A 17,218-nucleotide genomic window follows, 5' to 3' on the forward strand; every position below is an offset into this window, starting at 1 on the left:
TCTGCGGCCAGGCTGTATCTGAAGTGTGCACCACTCTCAGAAATTTCAAGTTTTCTTCAACCGACAGATATTAACATAAATGAGAGTTCATGAATATTTCGTCGAAGCGAGCGTGTGCAGATGGGCCGGAAATTCCTGCTCGTCAACTCTGCTTCGATTAAAAGTCTGGGCGCCCTCAAATTCATTCATCAATTCACAAAATATGGACGGAGTAAATGGCTAAAAATGCAACATGTCATATTTATATGTTCATTTATATTTTCATTCTGAGTTACAATTGATTAAATACGCTCCTTTCAATAATTTTTTGAAGTTCCCAGTTATGGGAAAAACTTTTCATTTAAAACTTTTTTGTATGTATGGAGTCGAGGGCCAAAAATATACATATTCAAATCCAGCTAATTAGGAGTTTAGTTGACTAGGACTGAAAAGGAAACATGCTAGTGACGATTGCTTAATAACATTTGAAATTGGTAGTCCAGTGTACAACAAAATTAAGCAGATCATTTATGATCCACGTTAAAAAAGGAAAATTTCACAATCTGGAATTCAAAATGCTTGACGACTAAAGAATGGTATTAAAAAATAGAACATTTTCATGCCAACCGGCAAATAATGACATCATTATCCGTTGTGAGGTTTTAAACATCGCATCAGAAACAGACCCAGAGCTGCAGCTATTGCGAGTGTGATGCTCGTTTTCCACCACGAAGCTGTAATTTCTCGAAGTAACTTCAGATCTCGTAAATGCCTGAAATCAACATACATGTGTGTTTTGAAATTTAACGTTTGTATACGCGCGAGGTTTGTTTCCAACGCAGCCAAAACTATTTTAGTCTGCAGACTACACTGCAGTGTCAAACACCATCATTAAGATGTAGCAAAAGGCAGATTCCGAATGAAGATTCCGCGCTTCACGCTTTATTAATCATCACAAAGCTGGCCTAATTAAAAAGCGTAATTAGCTCTGTGATGTTGTTTTTTGTACAATTAAATAGCGTGGAAAATGCAAGATTCGGTATCACCACCATGAGTAGTCTGCGGTGGCACCAAAGAGATTACGATCTCTTTGTGCGGAGAATACACGAGACCAAAATGGTTTTGTCAGATGCGTTGGTTGGAAACCTAATACACGAGAAGCTATCTCTATTGATTTATTTCAAAGTGCTGTCATGCTCAATTTCCGTCCCTTCATAGCATACATTATCTCCTGGTTAACATCTTAGCAAATATGCGCGCTATTCCACGCACCGCGCGAATTTGGTGAACATTATTTATAGCGCAGGTTATAAAGAGGATTTCTTTTCAAATAATGTAAAACGTTGGTAAAATATATACAGGTAATAATAAATCTTGCGTGTCGTGCAATAAACGCCACCATTGTGAGCATGCTGCCGTGTAAGGTTACAAACCAAAAATCACATGATGACTGCAAAATGTTGGAAGGAAAATTTCATGCAAGTTTCAGAGCACGCCTCAGGAACTCACTGAAGCGTGCTGTCAGTTCCAGTGAAGAGGAGCACTATGTCTGTCAAATTTAAGCCTGGCTAAGTCCTCTAGGAATTCTCCACGTTGGCACTAATCACGTTAACTTTAAACTATTTATATTCAGCTAGACATTTTAATGTAAATTGATAATTTTTTTTGTATTAACGAAAGTTAAAATTAAAAGAATTTTTGAAAAGCTTTTTATACATATAGTATATGAAATTTTATAGATTTATTAATGGAGAACAAAGAAAGTTTATGAATTTATATCTTTATTTTAGTTCTAGAAATACAAGTTCCTCTCCTATTTAGTATTCTGCATTTAATAGAAAATTTTGCACGCGGACGCTTCTTGAATTTACAATTTTCCTTGTCCCTGTGCGCTACTTCGTGACCATGGTGGCCATTAATTACGCCTGGCAAACAGGCTTATTTATAGCAATCCACAAATCTACGTGTTTGCGCCAACGCATTGTGTGAGTCGCACTCTATTGTGCCATAGAAATAATTCGCGCAAATTTATTGTAACTCCGCATATTACTTTTACGGTTCCGCAGTCATGACCTGTTGCTAGCGTCATCAGGCTTAATGCTTTTTCAATTTGAAGAGTAGCCAAATAAACTTTCCCAACGGATCGGGTCGTAAATTCAATCCCGATCCTATCAATTTGCCAATGCGGCAATCCCAACTTTTATTTGCGTACGACCACAAATTGAACTGATCTAATCTAAACTATAAATTACGCAAATGGTTTTGCAGCCATCATGAATCCCCACAAAAGTGAAAAATTCAAAAATTATGTGCTCTGACTACACCAAAAAAGTCAACCTTGTGAGATTCTAACCTGGTTTTGTAGAAAAGTACCCAAGCTGCTTGAAACCGGCTTTAAAGATGAAATTTTTGATGAGCTTAAAATCAATCAGGCAACATTAAGAATACTTACGGGAAAGCGGCCATCGTTGCGAGCTTGAGGTAGATCTCCTTTTCCACATCGTGGTCCATGGCAGTGAAGAGGTGTGGAGGTGGGAGACGGTGTTTTTGGCAGAAAGCAGCTGGTTGCAGCAGGTAGTCCTGTTTGGCCCTCGGTAGGTCGCTTTTACAAGCCACGATCAATACTGGCTCCTTGCAGTCAACAAAATATTTCTAGAAATGGAAAAGCCGGTTTATGAACTTCTGGGCGAGCTCATTTGCTTATTAATTACCAGGAAAATGCGAGCGACATATTCAAACGAGGATGGATCTGAGTGGTTGTACGTTAAGCAAGTAACGTCCCCTCTTAAATCTGTGGCAGTCAAAGGAGTTGAAGTGCTCTCGAGGTCAACGTCTCTCAACACCAACACTTTGTCTTGGCCGTACACTTGAAGTGTGCATGCATACCAACTTGGAGTTGAGAGACAAGGCGGGTGGTTCGTGTCCTAAAATGGTAATTAGTTTTCATCTTCTTTAATCAAACAACCTCAGCCGAGACTGAAGAAGCAGACACCCAGTCGGTGACGGTCTTTACGACACTTGCAAGAACTAATTAATTGGCAGGTGAACGTTAACTTTGTTCTTTTCCCAAACTCATTATATTAACTTGCTTTGAGCAAAACTTTTGTATAATGAGTGAGCACACGGAATTTAATTTTCCCATTATGAATGAACTTAATTTAAAATAAGCGAAAACTTTAACTCATTCTTTATTCTTTACTCACCGAGAGTGAATGACCAAGCATTGAACGACAAAACGCGGTTTTTCCACAGCCTTTGGGTCCAATCACTGCACACTCGTACACCGTTCTGCTAGACTGTTTTTTCAACCAATCCAACTGCCGCTCCCTTGTGACTGCAAAAAAAAAATAACACGTAGAGTGAGAAACGTTCTCATTCACAACACGCGCAGGTCAAACAGCCTGGTCAAAGAAAATTATTACTCTTGGTGGTTTTTGTGCTTCTGGGCACGATTTCACATGTTAAATACTTAATCCAGTAATTAACAAGGGATTAAAAAGGATTACTTTTATGGGCCTACATATTTCATTTTACTCTTGCTACGGTGGTGCAGTCTCATAAAAGGAAAAATTGAGATATATCATCATGCGAGGGTGAAGGATGAGTTTTTTCAGAGAAAGTTTCTCTGGGTCAGACACACCAAATTTTTACCTGAAATTGCATTTGACTGGCTCTCCTGCTCCAAGTAAGGATACCCAAAGTAGGCCAAATATTCCAGGGTGGTGTTCACAGAGAGGAGGGTGATTAGTGCCCACTGACTCATAAACCCTTGCATTGTTATCCACCCCTAAAAATTAGAATCACTGTGAAGTGGGATTTAATTTATTTTTTGTTCAACTGCTTACTTGAGGAGTATTTTTGACCCCCTGCTGAGCTAGTCCATCCCATGCTTGCCGCGGGCAGGTGCTAAACAAATCTTGTAGCTCATCAGGATTCAGTGCACCATCGTGGTCTTTGTCGTGCTTGACGAAAAGTGTGCTAAGGAAATGCTGGCCTCTCAATGAGAGCTCTGTTGATGCTCCTGTTGAAATCCGTATCCTAAACATACCGTAATTCAATTTAATAATCTGGTTACGCACAAATAATAAGGGAGAACTGATAAATGAATATTTTGCATTCATACTTTGGAAATAAATAGTTGTCACTGAGCTCCAGCGAGTCATCGTAGCCAAATTTCCTCAAAACTGTCCATGTCGTTTCACTACGACCTCGTCTGATGAATGTGCAGTGCAAAAAAAGAAATCCTTCAAGCAAGAATGTTAAAATACTAATGATTTACAATTTATTGAGCTTTCTATGCGAACCTGATTTTGTAATGCTATTATATTTCAGTCCATTGGAAATGGAGCTGTCAATAATAGACTTCAGACCATTTATGGTGTTGGGATCTAAGGGTTCATTAAAGCAATGCATTTGGAATGCATTAAACTCTCGATCACTCAGAAGGTCATCATTATCCAAGTCACAGATTTTGAATATTCTGATGAGTGCCTCCTCACACGCAAACGTCAACTGAAATTACAAATTGAAATCAGTCTATGATCTGATATATTATCTGGTTCCGATACAAACCTCTTGGTCCTCTAACGAGTACAGGGGCCCTACGGGATGAAGTACGGCTTTCTGAGCATGATAGAACATTTCGGAAATGTTGAATAAACTCCTTGCGGAACACTGAAAAGATTAAAAAAATTTAATTTTTATTTGATTTACTATTAAAAGAAATAAAATCATAAATAATTATTAATACTCATTATAAATTACCTCTAGCCAAGCCTCAATTTCAGGGAAATCCTCCATGAACGGGCTGGAGGTCTGCAGAGTTGAGTATTCAATCAGGTCCGCTTTGTTCCCAACAAGGATGACAGGTCTGGTTGTTCTAGGTTGGCAGTGACGAAGCAGCGGCAGCCAGTGCACCCTGACCTGCTCCAGAGATTCGTCATCTTCAACCGAGTAGACGACGCAAATCACATCAGCCTTGTTGACCTCCTCGATCAGTTGCTCCTCAGACTGCTCGGCCGCTGTCAAGTGGGAAAGTTGCAGTGAGCAAATCAATAATCAATTTTGCAATGAGTAAACAGTTTCATACCTGAGTAATCAACAATGTTTGTGGGAATATGCTCTGGAGTGACGTCAGGCGGAATGGTGATCTCCTCCGCCTTGTATGGCACATCTTCAGCAAATTCTTCGCTGACCAGCGACAAAATTAGCGAGGTTTTCCCAACACCACGGTCGCCTAACAACAATATTCGCACATTCTGCCGCTGCCCATATTTTTCCATTGTACTGAAAACAAAAGAATTATTATTATTTATTCTTCTCGGTCAATACAAAAATTTTAAATTGGAAAAAAGAGAAGAAAGGGTTTTTATATAGTAATATAGTAGTTTTATAGTAATATAAAAATATAAAATAGGTCTCTGAAAATTGAGATAGTAAAAAGGCTGTGTTGTTACGTAAGAGACTTTGAGAGAAGGAAAACTTTTAATTTTATCAGTTAAAAAAAATAATTGAAAAAAGGAAAAATTTAAAGCAAAATAAACACAAATTGAGAACTAAAAAATTATTCAATTTAAGTACATGTTCAAAATTCTATCAAGTCATCTAAAAAAATTATGATGTGTGTGTAATTTACAGTTCACAAACCTAGCTATGTAAGCCCCTCTTCAAGAAACTTTAACCAAGAATTTTCACACGAAAGGCTGATGACCCCCCAGATGGAACTTTTGCAATTCGTGTGGTTTGATCATTATTGTGATATTGTTAAGAACTTTCAAAAATTCACAGAATATTTGCAGCAAGCATAGCTCGTATATGTAATCGGGATTTGGAAAAATCTTAAACGATTTGAGAGTTGATTAAATATTTGAATAGGTTCATTAAAAGTTTGAGGGCAGTGGTGCTTCAAAAACAGTGTGGTTACACTTTCACTTTTGATATTGATTTTTGAGATATTGTCACACAAAATACGAGTAAAAAAACACCAGAAAACACTGCTTCATTTACAGTCAAAAATAATAATTTAGTTTGGAGCTTCAAAGAGTTAAGAGAGAACACTTTTTCAGTATTGAAAAGAGATCACGGTCATACCACAACAAAGGCCAAAATCCAAGATTTAATTAACTCTTAATGAAAAACTTTCAAGTGAGACTGAATTTTCATGCATACCTGTCCTTGTTTGATTAAATCGTTGCTATCTCATGAAGGACTGCCAATTATTTGACTCCTAACTAGTGAAACTAGCTGCTTTTTCACATCATTTCTTCTTCAATTTGGTTCAAGATCAGTTTTTACATAAACATGCAGAAAATAAGGTTACTGCTAAATACACAATGACACGGTTTCACGGACATTTTGTGCATTTAGAACGAAACCTTTCCTTCTCCTCCCACCCCCCGAAAGTCTTTTCATCCCCCATTGACAATATAAAAACCGCGCGTTATTTATGATTTCAGTGCAGTATTAAATTTTATTTATTATTGTGTAATTGATTTTCCAATATATGGAATTAGATCATAAATATTAATTTTTTTTTCATATTAAAACATAAATATGTGAGTAGAAAAAGGTTCAAATGAAAAATGAAATTATAAAAATATATTTTAAAAAAAATTCGTAATCCCATAAATATAATAAATTAAATTTCTCTTGTTCAAATAAATATTTTGTTTATTGAAATACCTGCTGCGTTGGTCCGTTACAGGATATAATTTTATTTGGATCAAAGAGAATATTGTTCAATTATTATAATTTCTTTTAATTTTATGCAGTTAATTTTCAGTATCAAAAGATTATCTCAGGTATATTAAGACCAGATTATGCAAAAGTATAATACAATGCATCATGATAATTCAACATTGTCTTATATAATTTTTATTCCTTTCCTGATAAAAATTTTCTCAAATAACACTGCATGGCCGATAAAAATATATATTTTTGCCATACATTAATGGACCTGCATATATCATACTGTGTTCTTCTTTGATCATTAGTAACATTATATTTTGCTTATTTTATGCCCTATCTCCTTGGCCGCCAAAGTTCACAGGTCATCACTGGAATAGGACTGCATATTTTATAATTATTAATCCCAGAGTAAAATATCTTGATATTCCACTATCTAAGCACATAGCTTTTTGCACCGGTCGACGGCATAAATTTATATTCCCTTGCAAATCTGCAACTAAATTAACAATAAGCACATATTGCATTACAGAACTATAACAGGCAGACAGTACAGCACGGTGCAAACATATTATGAAACTACAATATTATAGTTCTAAATTAAATGGAATGAGCCCAAACAGACACTTTCATTAAATTCATCTATAAAAATTTAACAGGCCTCGATCTTTATAATCGACAAAAACTTGATTGGCATAATAATTATATTTCATTACAATTAATGGAAAAGACCAGTCAACTTTTTAACGCCACCGTCGGCAAACAATTTAATCCATAATTTTTTTTAAATAGAATTATATAAAATGTAGAAAGGTGGAAAAAGTAATGGAAGAAAACGGTCCCACAGTTCCTTTTGTACTGGAAATTATGACAGCAAAATACCGAAAAGGCATCTCATGTGATATTCTGCGGCAAAGCGTGACTAGCTACCGGAGGTGCAATTTGTGTTCCCTGGCCCATACAACATAGTTTTCTTGTGAACACGCCCACGTAAGAGGTTTTTCTTCTTTTCGTCACTCGAATATCCTGTGTCAAAGCCAGAGTCGTCGGGGTTTCCCTCTTGACTCACTTCCGCCAAGTGAGAGCTGTGATCTGCTATGGTCTTTTGTATACAGCTCAATAGACTTCCAAAAAAGTTCGGGTAGCCATCATAGCCTGTCAAAATTTAAATTAAATTTGCTGTCGCCAAAATATTAGATAAAAATTCTCTTAACCTGGATAGGCATTGATATCGATAATGGCATAGCGATTTGTTCCATTTTCGAGGACAACGTCTATGCCCAACAAGGCCATTCCTAGCTCCTTATTCAAAATCTCCGCTATCCTTGCAAATTTCTCTGGATCAGGCATGTTGATGTCGCCAATCGAATCTTCCGGATCCAAAATGCTCAGTGCTGAAGTTGAATCTGCCTTCGAAACATCGTGACTGTCAAAGTGAATAGTTTCTTGGTCTACAAACACAATATAATTTTATTTTTTGAATCATTTCAAGAACTTTTGGCATTACCACAAGAGTAGAAATTCTTCAATGAGGGTCTTTCGACAACGTAGTGATCATCACCAACGGAAAATATTTTGTATAGTACGGCGTTGTGGTTGATGAAGGTTTGGGCAACACAGGGTGGTTTGCAGTCTGAAACGCCTTCCTCGTTGAAAATTATTGACATCTGATAACAAAACTGACAATTAACAAATTTTCTCTCCCCTTGACTGGGCTTAAAAATTGCGAAAAACAAATTATTAGGCAATATTATTTTGCGAAAAATTTACTGTGCCAAATTTCCCAACTTGATAACAAAATGTCGTAAAATACCCGTCAAGTGAGCTTGCACAGAGGGGCCACTGTTAATCTACCAAAAAAGATAATAAGTATCACCTTGTGAGCATTGCTTGAGCCATGGGCCACCAAAGGTTTGCATACTGCAATAGTAAAAAGAACCTGTTAATTTCAACCAAAACTTTACCAAAAACTAATTTACCGAACGGGAACTTGACTCCAGCTGATGAGAGAGTAGCAATATTCTCCTGCACATCACTGGATGTCAATTCGACATAGGTGGGAGTGAACACATCTGAAAATTTTGAAACCGTATAGAGGAATAAAAATTTTAGAAGTCGCAAATGGTACCAATTGTGCCTAAGTCACTGGAGTGGATCACCGAATAGGAAAGAGATCTGTCAAGAAGCTGACGCACATTGGGTAGAGGATCGATGACTGCAACTTCTGGGTGGGCGTCCAAAAAACTCTCGATGTTTTCCATCATCCGCGTCGCCTGTGGCAAAATAAAAATTGCTAGCTAAATTTCTAAGGCAAAATTTATTATTTCTTGCCTTGGCGTCACCCTGCATTGCCAAAGCAATTATATCCGTCAGCTTGTGGAGAATGGCGGTGAAGGGGCCTTGCATTTCCAAAGGCTCGTTCAGGTCCAGCTTATATAAAGAAATTAATAATAAGAATTATATCCTCAACTTTCCAATAACAATGCAAATTTAAAAAATAAAAATTATTTTTACCTTTACAAGCTCAAGTCCATTTTCTCTGCAACAGGAAAGATATTTTTTTACTAAAAATTTTTATATTTCATGTGAAAGAAAATTTATTTATGTGATTCTAGTATACTTTTTTAGAATTTTTCCTCATCAGAAACTTAAAAAAAATGAGACAACATATACAAATTCCCTAGGAGCCGCAAGGTCCGAGATTAAATCGGATCAAACAATTAACCTTGCGTGTTATTCACGTGTTTTTCATGGATCAAAAAAAGTAGAAGTTAGATAAAGAATTTAATCAACAAGTGTCGTTTGAAGCGTGATCAGGTTTAGCAAATCAAAAGGGCGCAGCCGCAGTAATTTGCCAAAAATTGTTACCGTTTAATTTAAATTTTCAAAACTCACTTGCAAACACTTGCGAACTCGCTCCAGTTGAGTTTCTGGCTCTTTTTCTCAGACATCCAGTATCCGATGACCTGCCGACTCGGCTCTTTAGTCGACAGCATTGCAAACCTCTTCTTTTCTCCTTTAACACTGAAACACAACACCGCAATATGATTCGATTTTAAAACTATCGCATTTGGATCATTTATAATAAAGTGACGCTTTTATGGAGTGCAATAAGAGATATTGCTGCGCAAAGTTTTTGATAAAGGAGCGTAACAAAATATAGACCCTACACCGCACGATTTTAAGCAGGGACGCAAAAGGAGATAACTATGTGCCAGAGATTAAAAAAGGGTGCAGAGAATGATGTCAGCAATTAAGTGTGCAGGAAACCTGATGACGATAAAAACCAGATAATAAAAAAAAAACATTTTGAGGTCGATTTTAATGGGGTTTAATGGTAAAAAATCTAGATTAAAAACCCCTATTTCTTTTAAATTTATTTAGAATTAAATTAAATGTGAATTGAATAAAAATTACTGGCTATTTAATCAACATATTAATGCAAACGTTTTTTTTTACACTAAACTTGTTTAAGTACTATATTTTTTCTTCACTGTAAGTAAATTTTTAATTAATTCAAGAATAAAAAATAAAGCAATAAGATATTAATACAAAATGATTGAAAAAAATAAACGATGAGAATTGAAGCTTTTGCGATAAATTAATTAAGGCTTCACAAATTGACAAAAAAAATCTCCGTACACCACAATTATGATAAATGGGGATAAATATATCTTTAGTCATAAATTATGTATGCATTGTAACTTGTAACAGGTAAAAACATAATGACAGTATAGGCTTAAGTTATTTAAATTGTGCTTCTATCAGCATCTCAGCATAATTTGATTGCGATATTAATTTATAAAAATTTACACGGAACCAAAATCACAATATTTCTAAATAACACAAAGGCCTAATTATATAAGACGAGAATTATTTTGGAATCAAGTAAAATCCAAATTCTGAATTGCTCATCTTGATAAAAAGTACATGCCTCAATTTGATCAGCTCATATTACCTTAGATTCCGGAAAATCGCAGCTTTGAAGGCAGCGGCTGTCCTCAAGATAATACGAACATGGAGTTTCTCTTGCTGGCCGCCGAATGTTATTATCTCTTTCGTGACGACAAGATTGTCAAGCCATTTATTCGTCGCAGTATGTAAGGTGAGTGAGGTGTGTATTATATGTGTGTCAACAAAGCTTAACTTCGGTGACAAGCCTCGATGAGTGCGTCTCGACGAGTATCTGTCGCGAATTCCGAGAAGTCCTGTGTCTTTGAACGAGTTAAATTGACACTTCGCTCATACCATGGCAGTGATTCCGTAGAATTCTCCTTTGTTGTTTTCTTTCAGCAGGCTACTGGTGCGAGCTTCTGGTGTAGCGGCGAACAAGAAAAGGATTTCTTCGCCTCCCTTCTACCCCCTCCACTTGTTTACATTTTCGAATTTCCGCTCTCGCAGTCTAGCTCGCATGCTCACCTTGGCGATGTGTTTTGCAATCGCGCGCCAGTCTCTAATAATTACGTCTTATCATGTTTGGGTGTCGTTGACTTTTTTTAGAAAGCGGAATTGCATTAATTTTTTTAATTGTGTAATAACCATATGAGCAAAGAGAACTCTCTGGTCCGAGAATGCAACATCCAGCAAAAATATTACTTTTACTTTCAAATCAGGCGCGCAAAATAATTGGTGCATTTAGTGTAACATTACTTTATTTACACGGAAACAAGGTCGAGCAGGGTCTTACGTGAAAATAAGCATCACCGCAACCAAAAACAACACAAGCGGTCCTGCCGCGGAGACTTCGAGAGTGATTTTCCCAATGTAACTAATTTAAACATTAGCTTACATTTTGATGGAAATTCGTTTTAACTCTATAAGGCACGTTAAATTTTATTTTTGAGCTCGCAGGATGGCAGGACCTTTGAAGTAACATTTAATTTCTTTCCAGGATTAATCAGTTGTAAACATGGTTGTCGGCAATGCAGAACTCGGACAAGGTCTGGCAGACGTTGTCTTCGTAATCGAGGGAACAGCTTCCAATGGGGCTTACATAAATGACCTTAAAGTGAATTACATTCTTCCTACTTTAGAGTATGTCATTATATTATTTATATATCTTAAAACTTTTATTTGCTAAAAAATATTCCTTCAGGTATTTCAATCAAGGCACCATAGAGGACAAAGATTACATCCCAGAGGTAAAAATTTAAATGAAATACTAGCAAAAGAAATAATTAAAATTTGATTACATTTCTAGAGTTCAAGCACCCTGTATGCCCTGGTTGTTTTCTATGCCTCGGACTGTGTTCCGTACTTGAGTACAGAATGTTATGGACCTTTTTCAACACCTCACAAATTCATATCTATGTTGGAGTCTTTGGAGTAACAGCGTGAACTTGAAAATAATTTCAAAAATATTCATAGCATAAAATTTCAGATTGGTTGGAGGAAGAGGTGAATCGCATGCCCACGTTGCTGAAGGACTGGCTACGGCCATGCAATGTTTTGATGATTTGCAGTTGAAGAGAGATATCAATGCCTCTCCGCAAAAACACTGCCTTTTAATAAGCAATGCTCCAGCCTACAGTGTTCCGACTGTCGAATCTCTCAATTATTCCGGACAAACTGCCGAGCAGCTAGCTTTGCTATTTCAAGAAGTAAATCGTTTCAATTTTCTATTATGTGATTAATTTTTCAACAAACTTTTTACAGAGTGGTGTCAATTTATCAATCATCTCACCTAGAAAAATCCCAGCCTTGTTTAAGCTTTTTGAAAAGGGTGGCGGAGACCTGGCCGCTTCCCAAACAAAAAACTACGCCAAGGATCCTCGCCACCTTGTTCTATTGAAAGGATTCAGCCTAAAGGAGAGACCGGTCAGTCCTGTTGCCACTCAGCCTCAAGCACCTGTAATGCCAACGGCTAACATCGGAAGTCCAGCTCCACAGCCGCCCCATCCTCCTCAGGCTAATGTTCAACCCGCCTTTAGACCAGCCATGCCCAATAGGCCCCCCATGAATTTCCCACAAAACCAACAGCAGCCCCAGTTCCGAATGGAACAGCAACAGATGAGACCGGGAATGGGTGGTAGGTGGCCCCAACCACAGCCCAACATGATGCAGGCGCAGGCCATGCGTCCAGCGATGCCTCCCCAGCAACCTCATCAACCACAACAAGCAAACCAGGCCAGCACTCTGATTGCCCAGCTCCAGCAGCCACCTGCGGGGGTAAATGTGATGGGCCAGCAAGGAATGAACCAACAATTCCAACAAGGTTTGAAATAATACATTTTTAGTACACTCTGGCCCTCAACCCGAGGAGAGTATTGCAGGGTCAGAAGGGCCCGTGATAATATCATATTTTTTATAATTTAAAATAACAATAAAAATTACTATTTTTTTCATGAATTTGATTATTTTAAAATCTTACTCAAAGAAATGTTTAAAATATAATTTTTCAACGATTTTTTTTTTTTAATTTTTGTTGACTCTTCTCTCTTCTTGCAACATTTCTTCTCTCTCATTGTCAGTAACCATGTCATTAATTCTTTGTTTTATCCTATTTAATTTTGACAGGTGGCAATATGATGAATCCCATGCAGCAACAAATGGCTCAGGCCCAGGGCATCCGCATGCCCAACAACCCAGTAGTTGCAGCCCAGCAAAATGTGGCCCAAATTCCACCTCAACAAGCACCTCCAAATCAGCAGGCCCCACAGATGCCTGGCATGTCCAACCAGCCTATGGTTCAAGGCCAGAACATGCCACCACAAATGGCCCAGCAACAGCCACAGATGGCAGTCGTGCAAACTATGCAGGGTCAGCAGATGCCTGGACAGCAGGCGCCAGGGCAAGTGCTGCCCCCAGGAATGCAGCAGCAAGCCGGCGGCGGAAGGGAAAGGCAAACTATTTGGACAGGAATTTTGGAGTGGATAGAGAAGGCGAGAAATTCGGACGCTCAGAAAATGACACGAAACGTACCATGCCAAGTCTCGGCCAACACCAAGGATGGAGAGCCAGAGTTGTAAGCTTGAGTAAAATTTTTACTACAAATTTTCTTCACAGTTTTTGTCTAGGCGAGCTGACGGCTGGCCTCAAAAACTGCTCATGCAGTTAATGCCAAAGCAACTTATTGGCAGTATTGGAGGGACTTACTTGAAAAACTCAAAGTCCGTGCTGTTCCACCCTCAGCCCTGTGACGCTCTAGAGGCTCTAACTAGGGTTATGAGTTCTGGATTTGTAAGTACAACCTATATCCTGAGATATAATTTTATTTTTGCGAATGATGAGTTTGAACGGATATTTGAAGTGGGTTTGAGGTCCCGGTTTTTAGCTGGTTGATCACCTTGCTAACTAATGGAAATAAAATCATTTCTGATTCAATTTATTCCTTCTCTTAAATTTTTAAAACAATCATTTTTTATTCTAAAGATTGCATGTTTTTATTTTACAGGCAGGCTGCGTACATTTCACAAGCCTTCCAACTCCAAGTGCCTGTGATATCAAAGTCCTCATTCTCCTCTATACTGCTGAGAAACGAGCATACCTAGGTTTCATTCCGAACGACCAAACGGCATTTGTAGATCGTCTTCGTAAAGTGATACAACATCAAAAGTCGACACAAGCCATCCGACAGGGTCAAGGAGTGCCTGGTCTTGGCCCAGTTGGACCAACACCAGGACTAGGACCAGGAATGGGACAAATGCAGAATCCAGTCCAGCAACAGCAGCAGCAACAACAACAACAACAGCAGCAGCAACAACAACAACAACAACAACAGCAGCAGCAACAACAACAGCAGCAGCAGGGCATGATGATGACTTCGCAAACCAATCCCATGGTTATGGGAGGTGTCCAACTGACACAGAATAATGTTCCTGGTCAGGTTGGACAGGTGCAACCACAGATGGCTGCCATGGGTCAGCAGAGACCACAGATGGGTGTCCAACCAGGTTTTGAGGTAAATAGGATTTTTTTACTTAAAATAATTATTTTAACATGAATTGAAATTTATTTCGAAGGGCGGTGAAATGGGTGCAGGTCAACAACCTGGAATGATTAGATCTCAGGGTATGATGGGTCAACCGGGCCAGCAGCCCGGAATGGTTGCCGAAGGAATGCCACAACCTGGCCAAGGGCAAATCAGAGGAATGCTTGGTCCGCAGCAGCAGCAAATTAGACCCCAGCTTCAGCAACAAGCGCAGCAGGCTGTAAACATGAATTTTATTATTTACTTTGCATATTTTATCTTATGATTCCCGTAAGAATAATCAGCAACAATTGGAAGAGGCTCGGCAGCAAAATTTACGGAAGATTCAGCAATTGCGGCACACCCTGGAGCAAGCGCAGCAACAAGAGCAGCAATACAGCCGCCAAATGATGATGGAGGTAAGTTTATTTGACTCCCGCGTATCTTGAGATTTAATTTTGATCTCAAAAGCAACAAGAGGAGCAGCAAAAGCAGTTACGAGCCCAACTGCAGCAAATGCAACAGAGACAGATCAATATGACCCAAGGCCAACCCATGCAACCCCAGGGCATGCCACAGCAGCCACAACAGCAAAGGATGATTCGACCCGGAACTCCTGCAATGACAAGCAACCCTGGACTGAGACACTTGCTCCAACAGGTAATTTAAATCCACCGTCGATAGGAGTTTCATCCATTCATTGGATATTTTTGTTGCGCACTTTTAGCAACCACAATACCGACAACAGCAACAAGGCATGGGAATGAACCCGATGGGAGTGCCTCGGCAAATAAATCCTCAGCAGCAGCAACAACAGCAACAACCAAACCAGCAATTTCCAGAGGATGCTTACGACTTTCTAGGCTAAGGGATACCTTAATGTGAGTACTAATATTTGTTCATTAATGATTTTGTAAATTATAACTGTGAGCTTTAAAACGGAACCTGTAGTTTTTGTATTGTTATTATTTTTTTTTTTTTAATTCAAAAAATAGCCCTCTGCTTTACTAGTTAATTTCGAACTAACAAAAAAATCAGTTGTTACAAAACATGATTCAATTAATCATGCTAAAACTTTTGATTGAGCATCGAGCAAACCATCGCGGTTCTGAAAAGCAATAAAAGGCCATGATAAATCTTGATGCGCCACCCTATTTTGAGCTTCGTATTCACACAGAGATTGCATGTTTTATTATTTTATTATTGGAATTGTCCCCGGGGCGTTGAATTTAAGGGCGCTGAGCTGCACGGCGCGAGGTGTTGCAAGGTGATTATGTCACCCCTACGCAGCCAGTCAAGAGTGTAATCCGAGCCGCTTTAATTCCTCCCCTTGCGTGCACATCTCCCAAACGCATCCCCCAGCCCTGCCTGCGCAGTACCTATTCCAGCAAATTCATAATGCACACTTCAGAATAACAAGCGTAGAAAAGTAAATCGTGGCTGGCACACATTATTACAGCACATCCAACCACGTTTCTCTCACATGCGCCCCATTCTTTTGTCCCAGGTCTTGAAATATTGTTATAAAAACCCAAAAACGTGTTTCCCTCGTCCTCTGATTTTTTTTACTCCAACTTCCTTTACTTGAAAAATATGTGTATTCTGCATTGCGCATTAAATTATGTTTTGTTTATTTTGAATTTTTACTGCATGTATTTTCTTTGCATCATAAAGCAGAAAATAACAAAATAGTTGTTGATGTCGCGAATGTCGCGATTCATTGCGCGCGCATAGCAGTCTCAAATTTATTCGCTGAATTGCAGATCCCACAGAACGCTTGCGAGTTGCGAGTTCAACCGTCTGGGTCCATCGTCATCTGAAACACATTTGCTGGAGCTCGTTCTTGTATTGCATTCAAAATTAGCCTCGGCTTTCAAAATGAAAATGTACATTTTCTTCTTGTAGTTTACGCCGCATGACTGAAAATATTTTCTCAGACAAATTGAATGATATTTTTTCTCCAAATTTTATTTGTTGACTTATCGTAATGCAAGACCAAAAGTGATTTGAAAAAATGAAGGCCAAGCTCAAAAATGAGGATCCATTAAGTCTCAATTTTTTTAATTTAATTCTTTTAAGCCCCCAATATAATGTAAAAATTTGATATATGCGTAAAAATAAAATTATAATAAAATAATTTAATAGTTTTGTTTGCTATTTATTCAGACTCACAATCATAAAATCCATAAATTGTCCGGCGATTTTATTATGTTTCCCACTCAATTGTACAAAAGACATACAAGCTGAAAGACCGGCATGAAAGGTGCAGGCGACAAAATAATGTAAAACGCGGCGACACAAAATGCGCCAGTTCGGCGTGAAAAGCGCAACCAAAGCGCATTGTTATTTTTATTTGGCGAGCACAATGCGCGCAACACAGATTGTAATCTGGTCCTCCCGACAGACCCTGCTCATTATGTCACTTCGACAACATGTTTACCTTGGCTGCTTCAGGCCCACCGTCAACACTGGAGTTGTTGACCTGTGAAAAGGGATCGCACCTTCTCACCGAGGCTTAACGCAAAGAGGGTTTCTCTTGCTTGCCTACCTCAAATACGTTCAAAACGGATTTCACCCTAAAAGGAGCATCTTGTATACTTCACTGGACATGTTTGCACAGGGCTAATCACTGAACTGCGGTGGCAC

General features: G+C 38.5%; 3 protein-coding genes across 6 annotated transcripts; 1 reads left to right on the forward strand and 2 right to left on the reverse strand.

Moving 5' to 3' along the window:
- Positions 1-235: 235 nt before the first annotated feature.
- On the reverse strand, positions 236-6,309 carry LOC132199568 (mitochondrial Rho GTPase). Of its 2 annotated transcripts, XM_059624388.1 has the most exons (13): positions 6,148-6,309; positions 5,069-5,265; positions 4,744-5,000; positions 4,552-4,653; positions 4,284-4,491; positions 4,103-4,223; positions 3,825-4,017; positions 3,631-3,766; positions 3,183-3,313; positions 2,691-2,903; positions 2,432-2,631; positions 2,333-2,371; positions 236-751 (listed from the first exon to the last, which is right to left on the reverse strand). In XM_059624388.1, the coding sequence occupies exons 2-13, from the start codon at positions 5,259-5,261 to the stop codon at positions 625-627; spliced, it is 1,920 nt and encodes a 639-aa protein (XP_059480371.1). In that variant the 5' UTR covers positions 5,262-5,265; positions 6,148-6,309; the 3' UTR covers positions 236-624. The 2 variants fall into 2 exon arrangements, with proteins under 2 accessions (XP_059480371.1, XP_059480372.1); XM_059624389.1 differs by lacking the exon at positions 2,333-2,371.
- A 502-nt stretch (positions 6,310-6,811) lies between these two features.
- Positions 6,812-11,139, reverse strand: LOC132199879 (inositol-tetrakisphosphate 1-kinase-like). 2 transcript variants are annotated; one of them, XM_059624952.1, is made up of 10 exons: positions 10,622-11,139; positions 9,559-9,687; positions 9,178-9,202; positions 8,995-9,093; positions 8,792-8,936; positions 8,643-8,735; positions 8,540-8,583; positions 8,171-8,342; positions 7,878-8,114; positions 6,812-7,818 (listed from the first exon to the last, which is right to left on the reverse strand). In XM_059624952.1, the coding sequence occupies exons 2-10, from the start codon at positions 9,657-9,659 to the stop codon at positions 7,586-7,588; spliced, it is 1,149 nt and encodes a 382-aa protein (XP_059480935.1). In that variant the 5' UTR covers positions 9,660-9,687; positions 10,622-11,139; the 3' UTR covers positions 6,812-7,585. The 2 variants fall into 2 exon arrangements, with proteins under 2 accessions (XP_059480935.1, XP_059480936.1); XM_059624953.1 differs by having other exon boundaries at positions 8,171-8,330; positions 10,622-11,127.
- Positions 10,775-16,714, forward strand: LOC132199878 (mediator of RNA polymerase II transcription subunit 25-like). Of its 2 annotated transcripts, none has more exons than XM_059624950.1 (14): positions 10,775-11,484; positions 11,555-11,697; positions 11,759-11,804; positions 11,864-11,988; positions 12,044-12,263; positions 12,319-12,877; positions 13,180-13,627; positions 13,680-13,842; positions 14,057-14,563; positions 14,625-14,813; positions 14,869-14,991; positions 15,044-15,232; positions 15,300-15,453; positions 16,336-16,714. In XM_059624950.1, the coding sequence occupies exons 2-13, from the start codon at positions 11,573-11,575 to the stop codon at positions 15,438-15,440; spliced, it is 2,835 nt and encodes a 944-aa protein (XP_059480933.1). In that variant the 5' UTR covers positions 10,775-11,484; positions 11,555-11,572; the 3' UTR covers positions 15,441-15,453; positions 16,336-16,714. The 2 variants fall into 2 exon arrangements, with proteins under 2 accessions (XP_059480933.1, XP_059480934.1); XM_059624951.1 differs by having other exon boundaries at positions 10,776-11,484; positions 14,878-14,991.
- The last annotated feature ends 504 nt before the right edge of the window (positions 16,715-17,218 follow it).

Source organism: Neocloeon triangulifer, unplaced genomic scaffold (genome assembly GCF_031216515.1).
Source record: "Neocloeon triangulifer isolate White Clay Creek 2 clone unplaced genomic scaffold, ASM3121651v1 ptg000014l, whole genome shotgun sequence".
NCBI lineage: Eukaryota > Metazoa > Arthropoda > Insecta > Ephemeroptera > Baetidae > Neocloeon > Neocloeon triangulifer.

Coding starts and splice junctions, on each gene's coding strand:
- LOC132199568 (XM_059624388.1), bottom strand. CDS start 5,261: ATGGAAAAATATGGGCAGCGGCAGAATGTGCGAATATTGTTGTTAGGC. Junction 3,767..3,824: donor GGGTCAAAAATACTCCTCAA/GTAAGCAGTTGA, acceptor TCTAATTTTTAG/GGGTGGATAACAATGCAAGG. Junction 2,372..2,431: donor GCAACGATGGCCGCTTTCCC/GTAAGTATTCTT, acceptor TCATCTTTAAAG/CCGGTTTCAAGCAGCTTGGG.
- LOC132199879 (XM_059624952.1), bottom strand. CDS start 9,659: ATGCTGTCGACTAAAGAGCCGAGTCGGCAGGTCATCGGATACTGGATG. Junction 9,203..9,558: donor GAGTTCGCAAGTGTTTGCAA/GTGAGTTTTGAA, acceptor TTCCTGTTGCAG/AGAAAATGGACTTGAGCTTG. Junction 8,937..8,994: donor CAATGCAGGGTGACGCCAAG/GCAAGAAATAAT, acceptor ATTTTGCCACAG/GCGACGCGGATGATGGAAAA.
- LOC132199878 (XM_059624950.1), top strand. CDS start 11,573: ATGGTTGTCGGCAATGCAGAACTCGGACAAGGTCTGGCAGACGTTGTC. Junction 13,628..13,679: donor AAGGATGGAGAGCCAGAGTT/GTAAGCTTGAGT, acceptor GTTTTTGTCTAG/GCGAGCTGACGGCTGGCCTC. Junction 15,233..15,299: donor TGAGACACTTGCTCCAACAG/GTAATTTAAATC, acceptor GCGCACTTTTAG/CAACCACAATACCGACAACA.